This window comes from Caretta caretta, chromosome 2 (genome assembly GCF_965140235.1).
Source record: "Caretta caretta isolate rCarCar2 chromosome 2, rCarCar1.hap1, whole genome shotgun sequence".
NCBI classification, from domain to species: domain Eukaryota; kingdom Metazoa; phylum Chordata; order Testudines; family Cheloniidae; genus Caretta; species Caretta caretta.
In genome coordinates, this window is record NC_134207.1 from 10,655,885 (window position 1) to 10,678,659 (window position 22,775).

Genomic DNA, 22,775 nt, shown 5'->3' on the forward strand with positions numbered 1-22,775 from the left:
ATTTTTGTTAGTGCAACATTGTTTGACTTAATTTATTTGCACAATATCAGAAAATTGAATCTAGCTAGGAAGTTGTTATATGGGATGCAATGGTAGTGGCGAGAGTTTTACTATATACGCTCTTCAGTCTTTAAGGGTGTTTCTACACAGCATTATTTAGTGAAGCTGCACAGCTGGGTTGACAAACTTGGAGGTAGCGGGGCTCCCATTAATGTTGTAAAAATAGCTGTATAGGCTGTTCTATGAAGTTGTATCTCAGGCTTGAGCTTGGGCTCTGAAGCCCATCCCCCTTCCTAGATTTTCAGATGGAAGCTATTTTTAACCAAAGATCTTGCATGAAGCTATTGATTCTCTAACCTTGTAAGGTATGTAGCATTTTTCAGACTGATTCTTACTAATGCTAGTTTTTAATTTTAAACGTTACTTGTAAATTTAAATTCTTGTTCATAGATGAGTATAATTCTGATTCTTAACAGCTTTTCAAATAAACTTAAGATAAGGGAGGGAAAGTTGGCTAGATTGTCGGGCTCAACTGGTAGTGATCAATGTCTCTATGTCTAGTTGGCAGCCGGTATCAAGTGGAGTGCCCCAAGGGTCGGTCCTGGGGCCGGTTTTGTTCAATATCTTCATAAATGATCTGGAGGATGGTGTGGATTGCACCCTTAGCAAGTTCGCAGATGACACTAAACTGGGAGGAGAGGTAGATACGCTGGAGGGTAGGGATAAGATACAGAGGGACCTAGACAAATGAGAGGATTGGGCCAAAAGAAATCTGATGAGGTTCAAGAAGGACAAGTACAGAGTCCTGATTTAGGATGGAAGAATCCCATGCACCGCTACAGACTAGGGACCAAATGGTTCGGCAGCAGTTCTGCAGAAAAGGACCTAGGGGTGACAGTGGACGAGAAGCTGGCTATGAGTCAACAGTGTGCCCTTGTTGCCAAGAAGGCCAATGGCATTTTGGGCTGTATAAGTACGGGCATTGCCAGCAGATCGAGGGACATGATCGTTCCCCTCTATTTGACATTGGTGAGGCCTTTTCTGGAGTACCGTGTCCAGTTTTGGGCCCCACACTACAAGAAGGATGTGGATAAATTGGAGAGAGTCCAGCGGAGGGCAACAAAAATAATTAGGGGACCGGAACACATGACTTATGAGGAGAGGCTGAGGGAACTGGGATTGTTTAGTCTGCAGAAGAGACGAATGAGGGGGGATTTGATAGCTGCTTTCAGCTACCTGAAAGGGGGTTCCAAAGAGGATGGATCTAGACTGTTCTGAGTGGTAGCTGATGACAGAACGAGGAGTAATGGTCTCAAGTTGCAGTGGGGGAGATTTAGGTTGGATATTAGGAAAAACTTTTTCACTAGGAGGGTGGTGAAACACTGGAATGCGTTACCTAGGGAGGTAGTGGAATCTCCTTCCTTAGATATTTTTAAGGTCAGGCTTGACAAAGCCTTGGCTGGGATGATTTAGTTGGGGATTGGCCCTGCTTTGAGCAGGGGGTTGGACTAGATGACCTCCTGAGGTCCCTTCCGACCCTGATATTCTATGATTCTATGAAATGCAATATAAACTGTAATTACTGAATTGTGGAAGGTTGCACCTGCCAGTTTTTCCTTGTAAACCCAGATTTGCAGGGTTAAGTATTGTTCATTTGAAATTGAGGATTTTAAATTTAAACATAAGCTTAGAAACTGTCTGTGGATTGACATTTTATACACTGCCCGCTAAACCATTTTAATTTCTTGAACTTCAAAAATGTAATTATCAATACAGTTAGAGAGAGAATGAAGTTCTTCAGGAGAGATCTTTTTGCAATGGGAATTTATTCTGTTTTTATAAACTATAGCTCACTTAGCAGACATTTTCCCAAATACCACTCCTTTCCAGTTCCACATATAAAATTCAGGTCTTGCCCACTGCTATACTGGTCCACCTACCAGAGAGTGAGGAGGCAAAGAAATTTGTCATGGCTAGTCTCTGCAATGGTGGGTATTCTAGTGGGGCTTCTTCCCTGTGGAGACCATTTTGTGTCAAGACACCTGCCAGAACATTTTCAAAAGTGATGGTGATTTTGGATGACCAACTTGAGACTCTGTAACTGTGCCTGTTTTTTTTGGAGGCTGGGTGCTCAGCACTTTCTGAAATATCAGAACCCGTGAAAGTGTCTGAAGTCAGGAACCTGAAAACATTTGCTATGCTTAAAATTCTAGGCTCTTGTCTCCTCATTATTAATATGCTGAAACTGTTATTTTGGTCCTGCACATCTCTGAGAATCCTGCTCCAAGGGCTCGCATGTCGTGATCTGATGTGACAATTGCATACATCAACCGATAGGCCAGCCAGAGCTTGTTGCTCAGGGCAGAAAACTTCAGTATATGTTTCAGTGATGTATCAAATTCTCTTTAAGTCATTTCTTACCTGTAAAGAAAGGCTAATGGATTTGTAGGTTGGCTGAGCAGATGGCAGCTAATTTGCATAAATCTTTTCAGCATTTTGTTGCCTTCCAAGTTCTCTAAGTATTAGCTATATCACTGTGCCCCAGAGAGTGAAGCTTACTTATCGTAAATGGGCCTTCAATTCAACAGCTATATACATATTTGCTTTCTTGTGGGACTGAGGTAATCAAAATGTGTACACTGCCCCATTTCACCCCTTAATTCAGAGATTTCTTGGGAAAGACAGGCAACAAAAGGAAGCAGGTGATATAGAAGCCACATTACATCAGGCAATCTTAGTTGTTCAGGACCTCTACTGTATGATAATTCATATATTCCTATTAACAGTTAATGCTAAGAGAGAAATGGAAGAGATGTGAAACCAAATCAATCTCTAACTATTAGGGATCAGGAATGACACCTTCATTGGGGCAGATTACTGTGGAGACTTCTGTACTATTCTTTGAAGTATGTAGTTCTGGCAACTGTCAAATATATGACATCAGAATAGGTCAACCACAGGTGTGATGCAGTATGACAGTTCTTATGACATATTGAGCTTGTTTCACTAGTGACTCCCACTTAATCTGGATCTTTTGCTATGGTGCCTGTTATCGCTCATTAGCCCTACCAAACTTCATTGGATGGTTTATAGTCTTGTATGCCTTAGGCATCTGAGAGACATCGTCACAAAAAGCTCTGAGTTCTTGTGTAGTGGTATGGACTATTCCACCTCAAAAGCTTACTCTTGGTTACAATGGATCTTCAGTAAACTTGTTCAGGGAAATTTTCTTGTGAGTAAATATTGTTTCCAGCATGTTTTTAAATTATTTTTGGTTTGATTCAATAAATTAACACGTTTAAAAGTTGGTATTTTGTCTGCAGTCTGGCAAATTGGATTTCATGAGTTGGGCATACATCCTAATGCCTTAGGTTATCACTTTTTCTTTGAAGTCAAGATTTAAAGAAATTATGGGCTTAATTTTGCAAATTCCCTCATTTTATTGAATTGATATCTTAGGTGCAAAAGCCAGAAACTACTTTTCCGTAACATGTAGAACAATAATTTTTCTGTATATACTTTCTTCCATCTTTTATGGAGGAAAAAGAATATTGTGTGAGAGTGTTATTTTTACCTCTAAGTCTGTTGGTGTTACTGACATTAGGTTAAGAAAGGCTATATAAAATCTCGTTTTGAATCTCTGTGGGACATTAAATTAATTGCAGTCAATTTCCCTTGCAAGTCTTAATAGTCCCATATATAAAACAAATATTATTTTGTTTAACTCTCGTAGATGGAGGACTAACATATGAAAAGTATCAGACAGGTAGCTGTCTTAGTCTGTATCCGCAAAAACAACGAGGAATCCGTGTGGCATCTTAGAGACTAACAAATTTATTTGGTCATAAACTTTTGTGGGCTATAACCCACTTCATCAGATGCATGGAGTGGAAAATACAGTAGGCAGGTATAAATATACAGCACATGAAAAGTTGGGAGTTGCCTTACCAAGTGGGGGGGTGAGAGCTAAAAAGGCCAATTCAATCAGGGTGGATGTGGCACATTCCCAACAGTTGACAAGCAGGAGTGAGTATCAACAGAGGGAAAATTACTTTGTTGTGACCCAGCCACTCCCAGTCTTTATTCAGGCCTAATTTGATGGTGTCAAGTTTGCAAATTAATTCCAGTTCTGCAATTGCTCGTTGAAGTCTGTTTTTGAAGTTTTTTTGTTGAAGAATGGCCACTTTTAAGTCTGTTATTGAGTGTCCAGGGAGATTGAAGTGCTCTCCTACTGGTTTTTGAACGGTGCCATTCTTGATGTCTGATTTGTGTCCATTTATTCTTGTGCACAGAGACTGTCCAGATTGGCCAGCGTACATGGCAGAGGAGCATTGCTGGCACATGATGGCAAATATCACATTGGTAGATGTGCAGGGGAACGAGCCCCTGATGGTGTGGGTGATGTGGTTAGGTCCTATGATGGTGTCCCTTGAATAGATATGCGGACAGAGTTGGCAATGGGGTTTGTTGCAGGGATTGGTTCCTGGGTTAGTGTTTCTGTTGTGTGGTGTGTAGTTGCTGGTGAGTATCTGCTTCAGGTTGGGGGGGCTGTCTGTAAGCGAGGACTGGCTTGTCTCCCAAGGTCTGAGAGTGAGGGATCATCGTTCAGGATAGGTTGTAGATCCTTGATGATGCGCTGGAGAGATTTTAGTTGGAGGCTGTAGGTGACTGCTAATGGCGTTCTGTTACTTCCTTTTTTTTGGACCTGTCCTGTAATAGGTGACTTCTGGGTACCCTTCTGGCTCTGTCACTCTTTCTTCACTCAGCAGGTGGGTATTGTAGTTGTAAGAACGCTTGATAGAGATCCTGTAGATGTGTGCCTCTGTCTGAGGGATTGGAGCAAATGCAGTTGTATCTTAAGGCTTGGCTGTAGCCCATAGATCATGTGATGTGGTCTGAATGAAAGCTGGAGGCATGTAGGTAAGTTTAGCGGTTAGTAGGTTTCTGGTATAGGGTGGTGTTTATGTGACCATTGCTTATTTGCACTGTAATGTCCAGGAAGTGGATCTCTTGTGTGGACTGGTCCAGGCTGAGGTTGATGATGGGGTGGAAATTGTTGAAATCCTGGCGGAATTCCTCAGATTTTCTTCCCATGGGTCCAGATGATGATGATGTCATCAATGTAGCGCAAATAGAGTAGGGGCACTATGGGACGAGAGCTGAGGAAGCGTTGTTCTAAGTAAGCCATAAAAATGTTGGCATACTGTGGGGCCATGCGGTATAGCAGTGCCGCTGACTTGAAGGTATAAATCGTCCCCAAATATGAAATAGTTGTGGGTGAGGACAAAGTCACAAAGTTCAGTAACTAGGTCTGCTGTGACATTATTGGGGATACCTGAAAAGTAGTGGTGTTGTAGCCATGTTGGTCCCAGGATGTTAGAGACACAAGGTGGGTGAGATAATATCTTTTATTGGACTTACACAGAGCTCTTCTTTAGGTCTGGGAAAAGTGCTCAGAATGTCAGCTAATTACAAGGTGGAACATATTGTTTAGCATAAGTAGTTACCATGTATTTCAAGGGACCAATCCAGGTGAAGTAGCCTGTTAATACCTCTCCAGTCACAGGGGGAGGTGGAAAAAAAAGGCTGCGGTGGGGGGTGTTAAGTGGGTTATATATTGTTGTAATAACCCATAAATCCACTCTCTCTTGTTTTGCAGTCTCCTTTAAAAGTGGAGAGGTCACATATAAAAGTGTTCACGCACAGGTGAAAAGGGTGTTTTTGTCTCTTACATTTTTCTGTGTGAGTTCACTTGAGAGCATAATGATTGGTTTCACCAACAAAGTTGTTGTTGGGGCATTTAGTGCACTTGATGAGGTACAGCAATGGGACGTTCCCCTGGTGTTATCTGGACCGGTGACCGAGGACTCCAATCCTCGACTCTGGGAGCCAGTCTCACCCTGCTCTGCTGTGAGAACCCCGACTCCCGGGATGTTCATGCACAGCCTCTGGCATGTAAGCTGCTCCCAGCTACCGCTGCTTGGATTGTGCAACAGAATGATACTAGCCAGCATCCGAGACACAACCCTAGGAATCAGGCTTGTTATCCCAAGGGGGGTCTCTGCAAAGATAGATTTTAAGTGATAATAAGTCAAAGCACAACAAGTCAGCTTTGGTCAAATGAAATAAAAACAAAATGCATTCTAAGCTGATCTTAACGCTTTCAGTGTCCTTACAAACTTAGATGCTTCTTACCACAGGCTGGCTAGTTGCCCTTCAGCCAGGCTCTCCCCTTTGATCAGTGCTTCAGTCGCTTGGTGGTGATGTCTGTAGATGGAGGTGGAAGAGAGAGGAAGAGCGTGGCAAACGTCTCTCCCTTTTATCATGTTCTTCTTCCGTCCTGGCTTTGCTCCCACCCCCCACTTAAGGGTCAGGTGAGCATTACCTCATCGTAGTCCCTGACTGATCAAGGGAAGAGGGGTGACTCACTCGAGAGTCCAACAGATCTTTTGTTGCTGCCAGTGTCCTTTGTTTCTGTGAAGCTGGGCTGGGTATGTCCTATACGTGCCCTGATGAGGTGTGACCTGCCCCTCTGTTTCTGGAGAGTTTTGCCTGGGCTTGTTTTAAGCCATGAGGACACATTTTCAACCTCATAGCTATATACGTGAAATTACAATCTATAATAATATTATAACAACAATGCTCAGTGCATCATGAGCCTTCCGAAGACACCCGACATGGCAAACTTTGCATTGGATACCACACAATCATATTATAAGGATGAACATGGGGGTGCTGGGTGTTCCCCCGAGATAAAGAGTGTCACAACCACATGTTGTGATATGCATGTATAGGACCCATGGATTTTGAAAGGTTGTTGTGGGGCGGGCAGTGGGGTATTGATCATTGTAGTAGTGGAGATATGTCTACAGGTTTTGCATCTGTTGTTCTGGCAGGGTCTGGTGTCACTTGGAGTTGGAGTGTCCTGGTCTATGGGGAGCTTCTGGCTTGGAGAGGTTGGGGCCAGAAGAGGTGGTTCAGGAAAGATGTCTTTCAGAATGTGGTCCCCATTAAGTATGGGTTGTAATTTTTTGATGATACTTCATGTGGGTTCGTTCTCCCAGGCTGGCTTTGTGAGGGTTATGGAGTTGTAGTTGGTTCTGCTTTTTTTGTGGTTTGTTTTTGTTGGATGGCTGTCCTCAGGTGGCTGAACCCATGGATCATCACACCTACTTTCACAGATCCAGTAATCACCCCAAACACACAAAGAAATCTGTTATCTACAGCCAGGCACTCTACCACAGAATAAGTGCCGAGGAGAAAGTCCAGGATATACACCTTAAAACACTTAAAATAGCCTTCACCAAACAATGACACTCTACCAGTGAAGTAGGTCACATCATGTAACAGGCCACCTAAATATTCTGAGAGAAACTGCTTCAATACAGAAATAAAACACTTTAATAAACACACTGCTAGTGGTCACCTACCACTCCATACTGGAATCCATATGGATCTGACCTCTCAGTCCTCATCCTCAAAGAAAACCTGCACAACACCTTCAAAAAACAAGCCTGAGAGCTTAATTTAATAACTTTTCTAGATACTAATATACATGGACTGAATAGAGATACTGGATTTATGGGTTATTACAAAAATCTATAACTCACTTAACACCCTCACCGCATCTTCCTCCCCCCCCGCCCCTTTCCCCCTATGACTGGAGAGGTGTTAACGGGCCACTTCACCTTGCATAGTCCCTGGACATATGTGTTAACTACTTATGCTTAACAATCTGTTCCACCTTGTATTTAACTGTGACAGTCTTGAGTACATTTCCCAGACCGGAAGATGAGCTCTGTGTAAGCTTGAAAGCTTGTCTCTCTCGCCAACAGAAGTTGGTCCAATATTACCTCATCCACCTTGCTTGTCTAATATGAAAAGCAGTCCTACACTGTAGCCATTATCAAGCAAAACACATGTAGGTGTGAAAAATTAAAAAAGTCATTCTTTTTATATTCTCATCCCTAGATGTAATACATTTCACATTGGAATTAGATTTCTTCAAACAAACCATCTGCTTCTAAAACACACACACAATAATTCCTGTCAATTATATTCTACAGTAGCTATGAGATGTCAGCATTAATAAATTGACAGTGAAATACAAGAAGATGCAAATTAATTTTCAGCTGAGAACAAGTATTAAACAGAATATTGTCCGTGTAGCTGTTCCACTCTTTCAGAACAGAGATTGGAACCCTCTGGCTGTTGTAACTGCACACTTGTTTCCTCAAGTTCATGAGGAGCCATTGCCTTAACCCCACTTCTGTTTCTTGTGACTACTGTGGAAAGAGAACTTGGAACCCTCTATCTTTTTTTCTTTTTGGTCAATTTTTTTCTTGGTAGATAAGCGCTTAATATTAGTGGTGGTTTCATTTTACTGTTGTTGAAGTTTTATGGTAATGTTAGTCCTGTCCCACTATGTGGTCTAGACACACACATAAACAAAATCTGAGATAAGACTGAATAAATGAGTAAGGACAGGAGTGTGGATTTGTACTGACAGTCTACTCAGAGCTAGAATTGCTAGGTAAGTAGCCTTTCTTCTTCTAGTGGTGGTCCCTTTATGTATTGTAAACTCTGGTGCACCTGCATGCAATGTGCCGGAGCTGGAAGATTTTTTTGTAGCAGTCTGTTGACCCGCGTGTGTCGCATGTTTTGCCTTGTGTCTCAGGTGAGGTTATATTAGGTTGTGTGGATCGACGCCTCTTCAGTTCCCTCTTACCGCCTCCTGGCCAGAGTCTGAATCCCTGTTCCTTCATGATAATAGCTTGACTGCAAGACCATTTTCATCTATTTGTATATAGTTCTTCTTTGTTTTTTTTCTTCTTCAGTTAGCTGTAAATAGTTGTTAGTATAGTGTACTTAGTTAATCTTCGTTGGACAAGAGACAGTGCTTCTGCACCCTCCTGGAGGAGGGTTGCCTGGTGGCCAGGATGAGGGTCCGCGCAGCCATGGATACTGTGGATACATACTCCCATTGCCTCGCCACATGTGTGGTCATGCGCAGCAACTTTGGCTACAATCCAGCAGCTTCCCACAGGAGGTCAAAACCACAAAACAGGACCTCCCTTTTGATAAGGAGAAGCACATCTCCACCAAGGCAGATGAGTCCCTTCACTCCCTGAACTACTCGAGGGAGAAACTCTGGTCCCTTGGGATCCATACCCCATCACAAACAGCAGCGACATCCCTTCTATCCCTGGCAGTATGCATAATATCCACCCTACTATCACTGGCAACAAGAATTCCTGCGGAAGCGACACTGTCCACAGTGCCCCCAGGCTGCGTCCCCTGCCATGACCATCTCCTGCATCTTGATCCACCAACAGCCCAAGGCTCACTTTTGACTCACAAGTCGAGTGCTATGAACCCTCCCTGTCACCACTCTGGTCCCCCCAGTTGTCTTTGGGGGCCGTCCTGCCCTCTTCGCCCACAATTGTGGCAATATCGCCATGGATGGTTGGGTGCACCACAGATACTCTATTGAATTCCTTGTTTTCTTCCCCACACGGGGCACCCCTCAGACGCTTACTGGGGATCCTTCCTATCACTGCTTCCTACAAGAAGTGGCGTCCTTGTGGCAATGGGCATCATGGAGCATCCAGATATCTTCAAGTCCTGCGGGAGCTCATCTTGTCCATTTGCAGATAATGCTCTACATCTTAATGAGAAGCTATCTTAGAAGCAATTTCTTGTTAATCCAGCTGAGTGTTCAGAGATCATATTTGTCACGTTATTCCTCTTCACTCATCTTACAGAAAAAATCCTTTTATCTTGCTGTTGTCTCCACTTATCGGAAAGAGGAGGCAGAAACTGTCCATCACCCTTGTTACACCTCCTTCATATGAGTCTGAAACTTTGGCTGTTGTCCCTAAAGAACAGTAGAAAACCAGGATTGTGATATCGTCACAAATGAATTCATAAAAGGAGTAAGAGATACCTTTGATCAAACAAAATTACTAGGAGGGAATTTTCCCTGGTAATACCTCACTCCTTTCCTCCTTCCAATCCATGGTACTGTGCTGATGTGGGAAGTGGTAAGACAGGAGGTTGGACATATTTGCTATCTGCAAAAGAGTACTTATCTACAAAAGAGAGGTGCCCAAGAGGAATGAGTTGTAGCTTCTCAGGCAGAAATGAATTGGGGAGGAATTTTTTATTTTTCAGTTTATTGATCAGAGTTGTATCTGTGTGAATGTCCAAATTTTTAAGAACAATACAGAATTAATTACTTTGAAAGGGAGATCCTTAAATCTAAAATTTATCTATTAAAGCTCCTTCCCTCATCCTCGTACAGAAACTTGAGAGAAGCCGGGCTTTACCCAGTACTCTGAAGGTCACCAGACTGTCCTTGTCTGTTAAATATAGTGGGCTGGTGTGCTGTAAAGCAAAGATCCGTTATTTTCTCTGGTCCCTGTACTGTGCAAAGTAGTGTTAAATGTTTGATGAACTGACCCCTTGTGAGGAATCATTTACAGCAGTGATCTCCAACTTTTTTTTATGCCCAAGATCACTTTTTGAATCTAAGGGCAACCCAGGATCTACCCTGTGCCCCTTCCCCGAGGCCCCACCCTGCTCACTCCATTGCTCGCTGTCCCCCACCCTTACTTGCTTTCTCTGGGTAGAGGGTTGGGGTTCAGGCTCTGGGCTGGGGCCAAGGTGTTCACAGTGTGGGAGGAGGCTCTTGGCTGAGTCTGGGGCAGGGGGTTGGGGTGCATGAGAGGTGCAAGCTCAAGGAGGGAGTTTGGGTGAAGGAAGGGGCTCCGGGCTGGGGCAGAGTATTGAGGTGCAGGAGATACAGGGTGCTGTATCTGGGAGGGGGATCAGGGCTGAGGCAGGGTTTGGGGTGCAGGGGGGGGTATGGGGTGGTAGCTCTGGGAGGGGTCTGGGGCTTGGGGTGCAGGAGGGGGTTTGAGGTGTTGGCTCTGGGAGGTTGCTCAGGGTGGGGTTTCAGGTTCAAGAGGAGGTTTGGGGTGCAGAAGGGGGCATGGGGTGCTGTTTCCAGGAGGGGGCTGAGGATTGGGGTGTGGCCTCCTGCTGGGCAGCACTTACCTCTGGCGGCTCCCGGTTGGAGGCAGGTGTGGTGAGGCTAAGGCAGGCTTCCTGTCTACCCTGGCCTCACACTGCTCCCGGAAGGGGCCAACGCGCACCTGCAGCCTGAGCGCTGCCCCCCTCTGTAAGCATCGCCCCCACAGCTCTCCCGGCCAGTGGGAGCTGTGGGGTTTGCAGGCAGGAGCAGTGTACGGCGGGAGACCCCTGTCCGGCTGCGGGGCCTCGCTGGCTGCTTCCGGGACCAGCGTGGGGCCAGGGTAGGCGGGGAGCCTGCCTTAGCGGCAGCCACGCTACACTTCCAGAGATTGCAATCGACTGGGATATCCTCTAGGATCGACTAGTCACTGCAATCAACCGGTTGGTGACTACTGATTTACAGTGTACAGTAGCTACAGTATGTGCTATTATGAATAAGTAACCTTTTCCTTATGAAGATGCTCCCAGTCAACTATCACTGTTTGTTTTATGTAGTTATATGCTTTTTTGTGGTGCTCATCACTGTAGTTTCTGTGAGCATCTTGTAAACATTAATGAATATATAGATGGGGAACTGAGGCATTGAAAGATTAACGGTATGTCTACATTAGTGCACAAGAAGCCAGGGTATAGTACACTAGCCTGCTGTGCAATAAGTTTCCATATGAACCCTGCTACCAAACAATAGTGCAGTTTAACGTACTGCTTGTTATTTGAAATGGCAGTGTCAAAAATGCACCATAAACTTTTAGTGCATGGTAGCCAGGTCCACATGGAGGTTTACTGCCTGGCAGACTAGTGTCTATACATTGTCTACTGCTATGGATTCACACCCTGGGTTGCTGCACACGGTTTCAGTATCGATAAGCCCTAAATAGTTTGTCCAAGGTCACACGAGGAGTCAATGGCAGAATTAGGAGTTGAGCTGAGATCTGCGTCGCAGTTCAGTTTCTGAATAGTACATCAGAAGAGAGAAAGTTGTTCACTAGACGTCAGTCTGCATATTACTGTAACATTTTTAATACTTAACATTTTCTTCCAGCAATTATTAATGTATAAATTTTTTTATTATATTTAGCTAGTTATATAAAGTCACTAATTGTTTTGATAATGGGTACTTAATGTCCTTTGGTGTAGTATTGACACTTATTAACGCAAAGTTACAGTAAAACATTAACATATTATATCATACATTACTTACTATTTATGCAGGATCAGGTTAATATTCAAAGAACTTGTCTTGCTGGATAAGAAGCTCTCCTCCTTTAGAAATTTGGCCACCCTTTTTAGTGTACTATAAATACTTATCCTCTCTTTGGAGCTTCTATTGTGTATGTACTTGGTATGACATCTTTTCCATTGCAAAGACAGTCCATATTTTACTAGCCCACAATTTCATAAGAGAAGTCACATTTTTCCACTACAAAATAAATAAATTGTCTTTCTGTTTAAAATGAACATCCTTTCCTGGAGCATTAAGTAAACAGATTGGGGGATCTCTGGGAAGCTGGTATTTTTTTATAAGATGAATCTGTTTAATTATCTCCTCCCCAAACTGTCTAATTCCGGGACACAACCACCATATGTCTGAGTATGTTCTTCTTTCCCCACAATTCCTCAAACAAGGTGCCTCCCCAGGAGCAAAACTGTGGGGATCTTAACTGGAGTCAAATGCCATCTATACAGTAATTCATAAAATTTTTCTTTGAGTTACATAAATTGAAGATGTACATTGTCTTTCCCATATGGAGACCCATTCATCCAGATCAATTTAGTTGTCTCAGGACTTATACACACTAGTGCTTACTTCGGCATAACTTAAGTCGCTCAAGGATGCCATCCCCCTGAGTGATGTAAGTGACACCGACCTAAGCACTGGTGTGGAAGAAGCTCTCCTGCTGACTTAGCTACTGCTGCTTCAGGAGGTGGAGTAATTATGCCAACTGGAGAGCTCTCCAGAATGTATAGTATAGAGCATCTGCACTACAGCTGTTCAGCTACGTCGGTACCCTTTGTTTTTGATGTTTCCATATGAATTTTAATAGCACATCCTGTCATGTCAAGGATACCAATAGGGATGAACTGAAATAAAAATCATCACTGTAGTATTTTGGCGAACTTCAGAGCTCACTTGGCATAGCACATAATTGGCATAATATGTCATATTTAGTTCCTCTGTTGTGTAGTTGGCCAACTGAATTGTAGTTTGTTTATTTTAAAAATCCATTTACTTGGTATTGTTTATTGCTAATTATCCAAACTTGAACATAATTAATTGCTAGTGAGATCGTAAAATAAATTCATATAAATTATCTCAATACCACATTTATAGTAAACATAATGAAATATATTCATTTTTTTCCCTATCATTTTCTATGTCAGTTTAATGCTTATGAAAGAGAGGAACTAATAGTGCTCAGAGCTGTGCATGGTGTTTGCCAGTGCTATGCACAACCCCCCACAAATATCTTCCAGTGTAAATTAATCCTGACTTGTGTCCCTAATATTCTAGTCCTGAAGTACTCTAAATTGGTGATTGTTAATCAGGGTTCCGGGACCCCCCCGGGGGAGGGGGGAAGGGAAGCCGTGAGCAGGTGTCAGGGGTCTACGAGAATAAACCATAGAGCAGGGCCAGCATTAGACTCACTGGGGCCCAGGGCAGAAACCTGAATTCTGAGCCCTGGTACGCATGGCTGAAGCCAGCCCTGAGCACTTTAGCTTTGCGTAGCCCCCAGCAGTGTGGGGCCTGGGGAATCACTCTGCTTACTACTCACTAGCCCTGTCTTTTAATCTACTGAAAAACAGTTGTTGTGGCATGGGTGAGCTGTGAAATTTTTATAATAGGTTGTGCGGGGAAGGGAACACAGAAGGAAAAAGGTTAAGAACCCCTGCTTTAAATATTGGTCAGCTGCAGCAAGTGGCATGAACATCTTTCTCTGTATTTTGATTTCTAATTATGAAGCAGAACCTCCAGTTAAAACAAACAAACAACCCAACCAAAACCCAAATAAAAAGCCCCCTCCCCCCACCCCCAAACTGCAGACACTTTGAAATAGTGACTGATTTAGCTTTGGGATTGGTTTTGTCATATGTTCATGATAAGATGAGGTGCTGAGTGTGTCCTATTTCCTTGTTGGGGCGACTGTGATTCAGTACTGTATGGAGATTACTTTAGTTCACTTTTAGGCTGCACTTCAGAGAGGGAAAAACATATTTTATGCTGCTTGTAATTTGATGTCAATCATCCAATTATTTTTATTGCTGTTCTTTTCAATAAAGTTTATATTTTGCTTTCCTGGGTAAACATGTTTTTCTTTCACAGGGTGTCATCAGCCCTGCTCAGTCCTGTCAGCATTAATTTATTTTTTCATGCTTTAATACCAAATATTTTCACACATTTAAACAGAAAATGAAAAGAAATAAACTACACATGGTATATAGCATATATGGTACTAGTTGGTTTTAAATTTAAAACTTACTGCTTACTGTGCATATGCTTATATATAATATATACATTTTTAATATAGAAAAGCTGTATGGTGAGTTCCTGAGTTGGAAACTAGAAGACACACTCTCCCAGTTTCCCCTAAAACCTGGGAAGATTGCAACCTTTAATGTAAACATTAAAGTGAAGCTAGACTTCTCCTGTCAAGAAAACCTTCTGCAAGACCTCAGTGATGGTAAGTTACAAATAGGCTTGGCATAATGTGATTTATATTTTGTTTTCCATTTGATTGCTAATATCAGTTTATTTTTAAGCATTATTTTAAATTTTTATCTATTTTAAATTCTCATAGTTGTGGACAATTATAGGAGGGATTAGACACTATGGGGGTCAGACAATACTTATTTAATGATAGCAGACCTTGAGATTCAAGAAGTTACAACTTTATAACTGGTTTCAGAGTATCAGCAGTGTTAATCTGTATCCGCAAAAAGAAAAGGAGTACTTGTGGCACCTTAGAGACTAACAAGTTTATTTGAGCATAAGCTTTCATGAGCTACAGCTCACTTAATTGGATGCATGCAGTGGAAAATACAGTGGGGGAGATTTATATACACAGAGAACATGAAACAATGGGTGTTACCATACACACTGTAACAAGAGTGATCAGGTAAGATGAGCTGTTACCAGCAGGAGAGCGGAGGGGGGGTGGGGGGGGAGGAACCTTTTGTAGTGATAATCAAGGTGGGCCATTTCTAGCAGTTGACAAGAACGTCTGAGGAAGGGGGGGGGGAGTGGGGGAATAAACATGGGGAAATAGTTTTACTTTGTGTAACAACACATCCGCTCCCAGTCTCTATTCAAGCCTAAGTTAATTGTATCCAGTTTGCAAATTAATTCCAGTTCACCAGTCTCTTGTTGGAGTCTGTTTTTGAAGGTTTTTTGTTGAAGAATTGCCACTTTTAGATCTGTAACCGAGTGACCATGGATTTGGATTTTTTGACCATGGGATGGTGTTCCGAGGAGGAGTGCTAGGCGGAGATGGGCTCCACCTAATGAAGAGAGGGAAGAGCATCTTTGGAAGCAGGCTGGCTAACCTAGTGAGGAGGGCTTTAAACTAGGTTCACTGGGGGAAGGAGAACAAAGCCCTGAGGTAAGTGGGGACGTGGGATACCGGGAGGAAGCACGAGCAGGAGAACGCAGAAGGGGAGGGCTCCTGCCTCATACTAAGAAAGCAGGACAAACAGCACGTTATCTCAAGTGCCTATACACAAATGCAAGAAGCCTGGGAAACAAGCAGGGAGAACTGGAAATCCTGGCACAGTCAAGGAATTATGATGTGATTGGAATAACAGAGACTTGGTGGGATAACTCACATGACTGGAGCACTGTCATGGATGGATATAAACTGTTCAGGAAGGACAGGCAGGGCAGAAAAGGTGGGGGAGTTGCATTGTATGTAAGAGAGCAGTATGACTGCTCAGAGCTCCGGTATGAAACTGCAGAAAAACCTGAGTTTCTCTGGATTAAGTTTAGAAGTGTGAGCAACAAGGGTGATGTCGTGGTGGGAGTCTGCTATAGATCACTGGATCAGCGGGATGAGATGGACGAGGCTTTCTTTCGGCAACTCATGGAAGTTACTAGATCGCAGGCCCTGGTTCTCATGGGAGACTTCAGTCACCCTGATATCTGCTGGGAGAGCAATACAGCAGTGCACAGACAATCCAGGAAGTTTTTGGAAAATGTAGGGGACAATTTCCTGGCGCAAGTGCTGGAGGAACCAACTAGGGGCAGAGCTCTTCTTGACCTGCTGCTCACAAACCGGGAAGAATTAGTAGGGGAAACAAAAGTGGATGGGAACCTGGGAGGCAGTGACCATGAGATGGTCGAGTTCAGGATCCTGACACAGGGAAGAAAGGAGAGCAGCAGAATACGGACCCTGGACTTCAGAAAAGCAGATTTTGACTCCCTCAGGGAACTGATGGGCAGGATCCCCTGAGAGAATAACATGAGGGGGAAAGGAGTCCAGGAGAGTTGGCTGTGTTTTAAAGAATCCTTATTGAGTTTACAGGGACAAACCATTTCGCTGTGTAGAAAGAATAGTAAATATGGCAGGCACCCAGCTTGGCTTAACCGTGAAATCCTTGCTGATCTTAAACACAAAAAAGAAGCTTACAACAAGTGGAAGATTGGACAAATGACCAGGGAAGAGTATAAAAATATTGCTCAGGCATGCAGGAGTGAAATCAGGAAGGTCAAATCACACCTGGAGTTGCAGCTAGCAAGAGATGTTAAGAGTAACAAGAAGGGTTTCTTCAGGTATGTTAGCAACAAGAAGAAAGTCAAGGAAAGTGTGGGCCCCTTACTGAATGAGGGAGGCAAGCTAGTGACAGAAGATGTGGAAAAAGCTAATGTACTCAATGCTTTTTTTGCCTCTGTCTTCATGAACAAGGTCAGCTCCCAGACTGCTGCACTGGGTAGCACAGCATGGGGAGGAGGTGAGCAGCCCTCTGTGGAGAAAGAAGTGGTTCGGGACTATTTAGAAAAGCTGGACGAGCACAAGTCCTCAGGAAGTCAGTGGTGTCTCGAAGGTAGCTGGGAGTGCTGGTAGCGTAGGGCCTGAGGAGGGAGTCTACATAGCCAGACAATCCTGCTGTCAGGGTGCCAATGCCTGAGATGATGGGGCGCCCAGGATTTCCAGGTTTATGGATCTTGGGTAGTAGATAGAATATCCCAGGTCGGGGTTCCAGGGGTGTGTCTGTGCGGATTTGATCTTGTGCTTTTTCAGGAAGTTTCTTGAGCAAATGCTGTAGTTGCTTTTGGTAACTCTCAGTGGGATCAGAGGGTAATGGCTTGTAGAAAGTGGTGCTGGAGAGCTGCCGAGCAGCCTCTTGTTCATATTCCGACCTATTCATGATGACGACAGCACCTCCTTTGTCAGCCTTTTTGATTATGATGTCAGAGTTGTTTCTGAGGCTGTGGATGGCATTGTGTTCCGCACGGCTGAGGTTATGGGGCAAGTGATGCTGCTTTTCCACAATTTCAGCCTGTGCACGTCGGCAGAAGCACACTATGTAGAAGTCCAGTCTGCTGTTTCGACCTTCAGGAGGAGTCCACCTAGAATCCTTCTTTTTGTAGTGTTGGTAGGGAGGCCTCTGTGGATTAGTATGTTGTTCAGAGGTATTTTGGAAATATTCCTCGAGTCAGAGACGTCGAAAATAGGATTCTAGGTCACCACAGAACTGTATCATGTTCGTGGGGGTTGAGGGGCAGAAGGAGAGGCCCCGAGATAGGACAGCTGCTTCTGCTGGGCTGAGGGTATAGTTGGATAGGTTAACAATATTGCTGGGTGGGTTGAGGGAACCATTGCTGTGGCCCCTTGTAGCATGTAGTAGTTTAGAAAGTTTAGTGTCCTTTTTCTTTTGTAGAGAAGCAAAGTGTGTGTTGTAAATGGCTTGTCTAGTTTTAGTAAAATCCAGCCACGAGGAAGTTTGTGTGGAAGGTTGGTTTTTGGAGGAGGGTGAGGGGGTGAGAGAACCTGGATTTGTGCAGGAAATGGCCCACCTTGATTATCATACACATTGTGAAGAGAGTGGTCACTTTGGATGAGCTATTACCAGCAGGAGAGTGAGTTTGTGTGTGGGGGGGCGGAGGGTGAGAACCTGTATTTGTGCTGGAAATGGCCCAACTTGATGATCACTTTAGATAAACTATTACCAGCAGGACAGTGGGGTGGGAGGAGGTATTGTTTCATGGTCTCTGTGTGTATATAATGTCTTCTGCAGTTTCCACGGTATGCATCCGAAGAAGTGAGCTGTAGCTCACGAAAGCTCATGCTCAAATAAATTGGTTAGTCTCTAAGGTGCCACAAGTACTCCTTTTCTTTTTGCGAATACAGACTAACACGGCTGTTACTCTGAAACCTTTCCAACAAATGTCGCTGTAGCTGAAGTCCTCTATCACCAGCAAGTCCTGTGTTTTGTATGATTTTGTTAATTTAATTTTTCCTAGCTTGGAGTTCTTTAGGAGTTTTCTTTTGTTTTTTTGGTAATATATTTGGTTTTCTTTACTATATTCTTATAGTATCAAATTTAAAAACAAAGCCTCGCCCTCCTCCTCCTACCCCCCCTCCACCAGCTAAATATAGCTGGCAATTTTCCTTTTAGTGAAGTGCAGTTGTAGTCTTTTTTTATTTTGTCTCACATGATCATATTCATTCAGATGAGTTGAACCACAGAATTAAATATTGTGGCACTTTCAATATTTCAGTCGTAGTTCATTGAGATTTCTCAGGAAGTGAGATACTGAAATACATTCTACAGTTCCCATTATTTACATCAGAGCATTTTTTGAGGTGATTTTAAAACTATATTTGCTGTGCAATGAAATATACAGCAGTGATTTTGTTTACCAGAACTTTTAGAAATATCCAGTAGACACTTTTAACAAACATTCCCTTATTAAAGGGAAAGCATAATAAAATAGAGTAATTGTTCATACACTAATGTGTATTTTAAATTATTGATTTTTTTTCAACTGCCTCATTTATTCTGTTAAATTTTTTTTTATGAAACTGGTTTAGGAGAAAATTGATAATGTTTTGAGTTCGATTTGTTCATATTAAGCAGGGAGCTCTTATATCTTAATAAATGAAGATAACATGCATAAAGTGACTACCTCTCTTCCCATGATATCATTATAGATCTGCATTGTGTGCACTATGGCTTTTTAAAGTATGACACTCTATGCATGAGAAAAACAGAAGCGTGATAATATTATGATCATAATTTAGTTAAAGGAAGCAGGAGTGAGTTCTGGTATGAATTCATTTAAGCAGAAATGATGATTGATAAAGGCTTAATTTCTTATTTTAATACACTTCCTTAGTGCTAAATACACTATTTTTAATTTTACCATTTATATTACCAAAAAACCTCAGCTCAATACAAGTAATTAAGGTTTTGTTGAAATAAATGTTACCTGAAGAACTCCTACTCCTAATTCTTGGTTAGTACTGTTCTGCTGTTTCTTGGAGGAAAAAATTCTTGGGGAATGGGAGGGAAGGAGGAAAGGAAGGAACTGCTGAGCCTACCCCATGCATATAAAAAGCATGGTTTAGGCTCCCCAAAATCATGAGACTGAAATCCAAATTGGTTTCTAGCCTTTAGAGTGCACTTGGAGTATACTTTCAAGTTTTTCTCTACAATCATAATGGCTAGAACTTACTTTTAAAAAGATGATAAAGCTGAGTTTCTCACAAAATGACCTGTCTTCTGGAACTGTGACTTTGAGAAACACACTAGAGATCGCAAGACTCTCGATAAAGACACAGAACTTGGGCAACTCTGCGGCACGCCATTCAAAGGATGAGTGTAGATGATCTTAAAAAGAAAAGGAGTACTTGTGGCACCTTAGAGACTAACAGATTTATTTGAGCATAAGCTTTTGTGAGCTACAGCTCACTTCATCAGAGCTTATGCTCAAATAAATCTGTTAGTCTCTAAGGTGTCACAAGTACTCCTTTTCTTTTTGCAAATACAGACTAACATGGCTGCTACTCTGAAACCTGTAGTAGATCTGGAACTTAGCTGCTAGGCTCTTTCTCAGTCCGGCACCAGATGGCACCTCTCCATCCCTTCAAGTCCACTTACACCATCACTATGTGACTCCTGAACTCCAGTTCTTTCACCTGTCCCTCAACAAATAACCTCCCTCCACACTTGGAGTTTATAGCAGGTCATTTTATAAACATTTGAAAATACTTGTAAATGGTGTTTTGTAGATACTCATTGTCAAGGTTCCTCCCCACTCTGAACTCTAGGGTACAGATGTGGGGACCTGCATGAAAAACCTCCTAAGCTTATCTTTACCAGCTTAGGTCAAAACTTCCCCAACGTACAAAATATTCCACCCGTCGTTCTTGGATTGGCCGCTACCACCACCAAACTAATACTGGTTACTGGGGAAGAGCTGTTTGGACGCGTCTTTCCCCCCAAAATACTTCCCAAAACCTTGCACCCCACTTCCTGGACAAGGTTTGGTAAAAAGCCTCACCAATTTGCCTAGGTGACTACAGACCCAGACCCTTGGATCTTAAGAACAATGAACAATCCTCCCAACACTTGCACCCCCCTTTCCTGGGAAATGTTGGATAAAAAGCCTCACCAATTTGCATAGGTGACCACAGACCCAAACCCTTGGATCTGAGAACAATGAAAAAGCATTCAGTTTCTTAGAAGAAGACTTTTTAATAAAAATAGAAGTAAATAGAAATAAAGAAATCCCCCCTGTAAAATCAGGATGGTAGATATCTTACAGGTTAATTAGATTCAAAAACACAGAGAACCCCTCTAGGCAAAACCTTAAGTTACAAAAAAGATACACAGACAGAAATAGTTATTCTATTCAGCACAATTCTTTTCTCAGCCATTTAAAGAAATCATAATCTAACACATACCTAGCTAGATTACTTACTAAAAGTTCTAAGACTCCATTCCTGGTCTATCCCCGGCAGAAAACCAGCATATAGACAGACACACAGACCCTTTGTTTCTCTCCCTCCTCCCAGCTTTTGAAAGTATCTTGTCTCCTCATTGGTCATTTTGGTCAGGTGCCAGCGAGGTTACCTTTAGCTTCTTAACCCTTTACAGGTGAGAGGAGCTTTCCCCTGGCCAGGAGGGATTTCAAAGGGGTTTACCCTTCCCTTTATATTTATGACACTCATAAAAAGCTGTTTTAAGACATGGCCCAGAAGAAGAAAGAAGGAAGCAAAAACCAAATATTGCAGTTTGTCTCTTTAATGTGTGCACACCTCTGTGCATAGTATTTCGACACTCCATTCTAATGTACAAGGTGTGAGAACTGGGACTTTCTATAGTGTTGTCCAGAAGGCCCAGTAAGCATCGCATTAGGTAAACTGTGCGTCAGCCATTCCTGTAATGAAATGCTCTTTTAAGCAGTGTTTATAGTCCTTGTATCAGTTCTTTCTGACTCTGTGGTGCTTCTGGGCAGGGCTTGACAATAACTTTCTCTCCCCCACCCCAGTCCTTCCATCAGCAGGTATGTGGGTTATAAAACTGTTTTAATTAGACAGTTTAATCCCTTCTCTTTTATATTGTGGGGAGGCTGCATGGCTTCGTGAGTAGAGCACTGGACTGGGATTCAGGAACCCAGGGTTCTGTTCCTGGCTCCACCACTGGCCTGCTGGGTGATGACTCTGGGCAGGTAATTTCTCCTTCCGGTGTATCAATGTAACCATCTGTAAAACGAGGCTAATGTAGGTAAGTGTAGTGTGAAGCTCTTTGAGATCTACTGACGGAAGGCGCTATGTAAGAGCTTGGTAGTATTATTTATCATGTCAAATTTGATGGTTTCTATTACATGTTTTGTAACTTGCCACAGGACCTACCAGATAGTTGGCTATATCAACAGAGCACAAGGTCAAGCGGTTATGACTCTATTTAACAAGGGAACTTTAGGTAATCTTTCAAAACACTAACTTTAAAATTCCTCTTTTTTTTTTTTTTTTTTTACACAAAACTTCCCAGAAAAATCTAATCTGAGATGAGGATGCAGCATACAAAACTTTTGATATTGGCATCCAACAGAAACAGGGTAATGGATTTAGATGGACTATTGATTTGAACTATATGGCAATATTATACTTGCCTGTACAAGCAGCATTTTTACCTTGTTAATTTTGGTGAAACAGTAGTGCTTGTTAGGAGATTAGGATTAATTGAAGCCCTGGAGTAAGCATTCACAACTCCTTCTCTTCTGTAATGAGAGGGTGGAGATAGTCTCAATGTTTCTATAGAACTTTGATATCTTTGGATGATAGGCTCTGTATACATTCAGAGCATTATTATTAGCTTAACTACTGGTTTAACATGAACTAGGTAGAGCTACACTTCCAGATGCTACTATAATTTTAGTGTAGCTTTTAAAACTAATAGTGACAAGTAGTTAACATTTTTAAAGAGTATGTGAGACACTGGAGTAGGAAAAGTAATGCATTATAGAGAGTTGGAAAAGTCATTTGGCTTTCATTGGTTCAGTAGCTACAATAAATGCATTTTTTCCTTCTAAGTTAATATTAATATTAATGATCCAAGGGTTTCTATCTTTTAAACAAAGAAAAGTCAAGTCCTTAGCGGTGTCTTTGACTATTTTTTCATTTACTGCTGAAACTGCTTCTGTTTGCGTTGTTTGTAATAGGGAGAACACAATAAGGAGAGATTATAGATTGTTTGTTGCAATAATCCATTAATAAGTGTAATTTATTACAAGATTTTTT

General features: G+C 42.4%; 1 protein-coding gene across 3 annotated transcripts in view; it reads left to right on the top strand.

Annotated features, from left to right (window-relative positions):
- TRAPPC9 (trafficking protein particle complex subunit 9) overlaps window positions 1-22,775 on the top strand; it is an 811,376-nt gene that overhangs the window by 151,338 nt on the left and 637,263 nt on the right. For all 3 annotated transcript variants that reach the window (XM_075124917.1, XM_048841736.2, XM_048841734.2), the window contains exon 16: window positions 14,562-14,714. In XM_075124917.1, coding sequence (XP_074981018.1) covers window positions 14,562-14,714 — 153 coding nt within the window. The remainder of the gene's footprint in view (window positions 1-14,561; window positions 14,715-22,775) is intronic.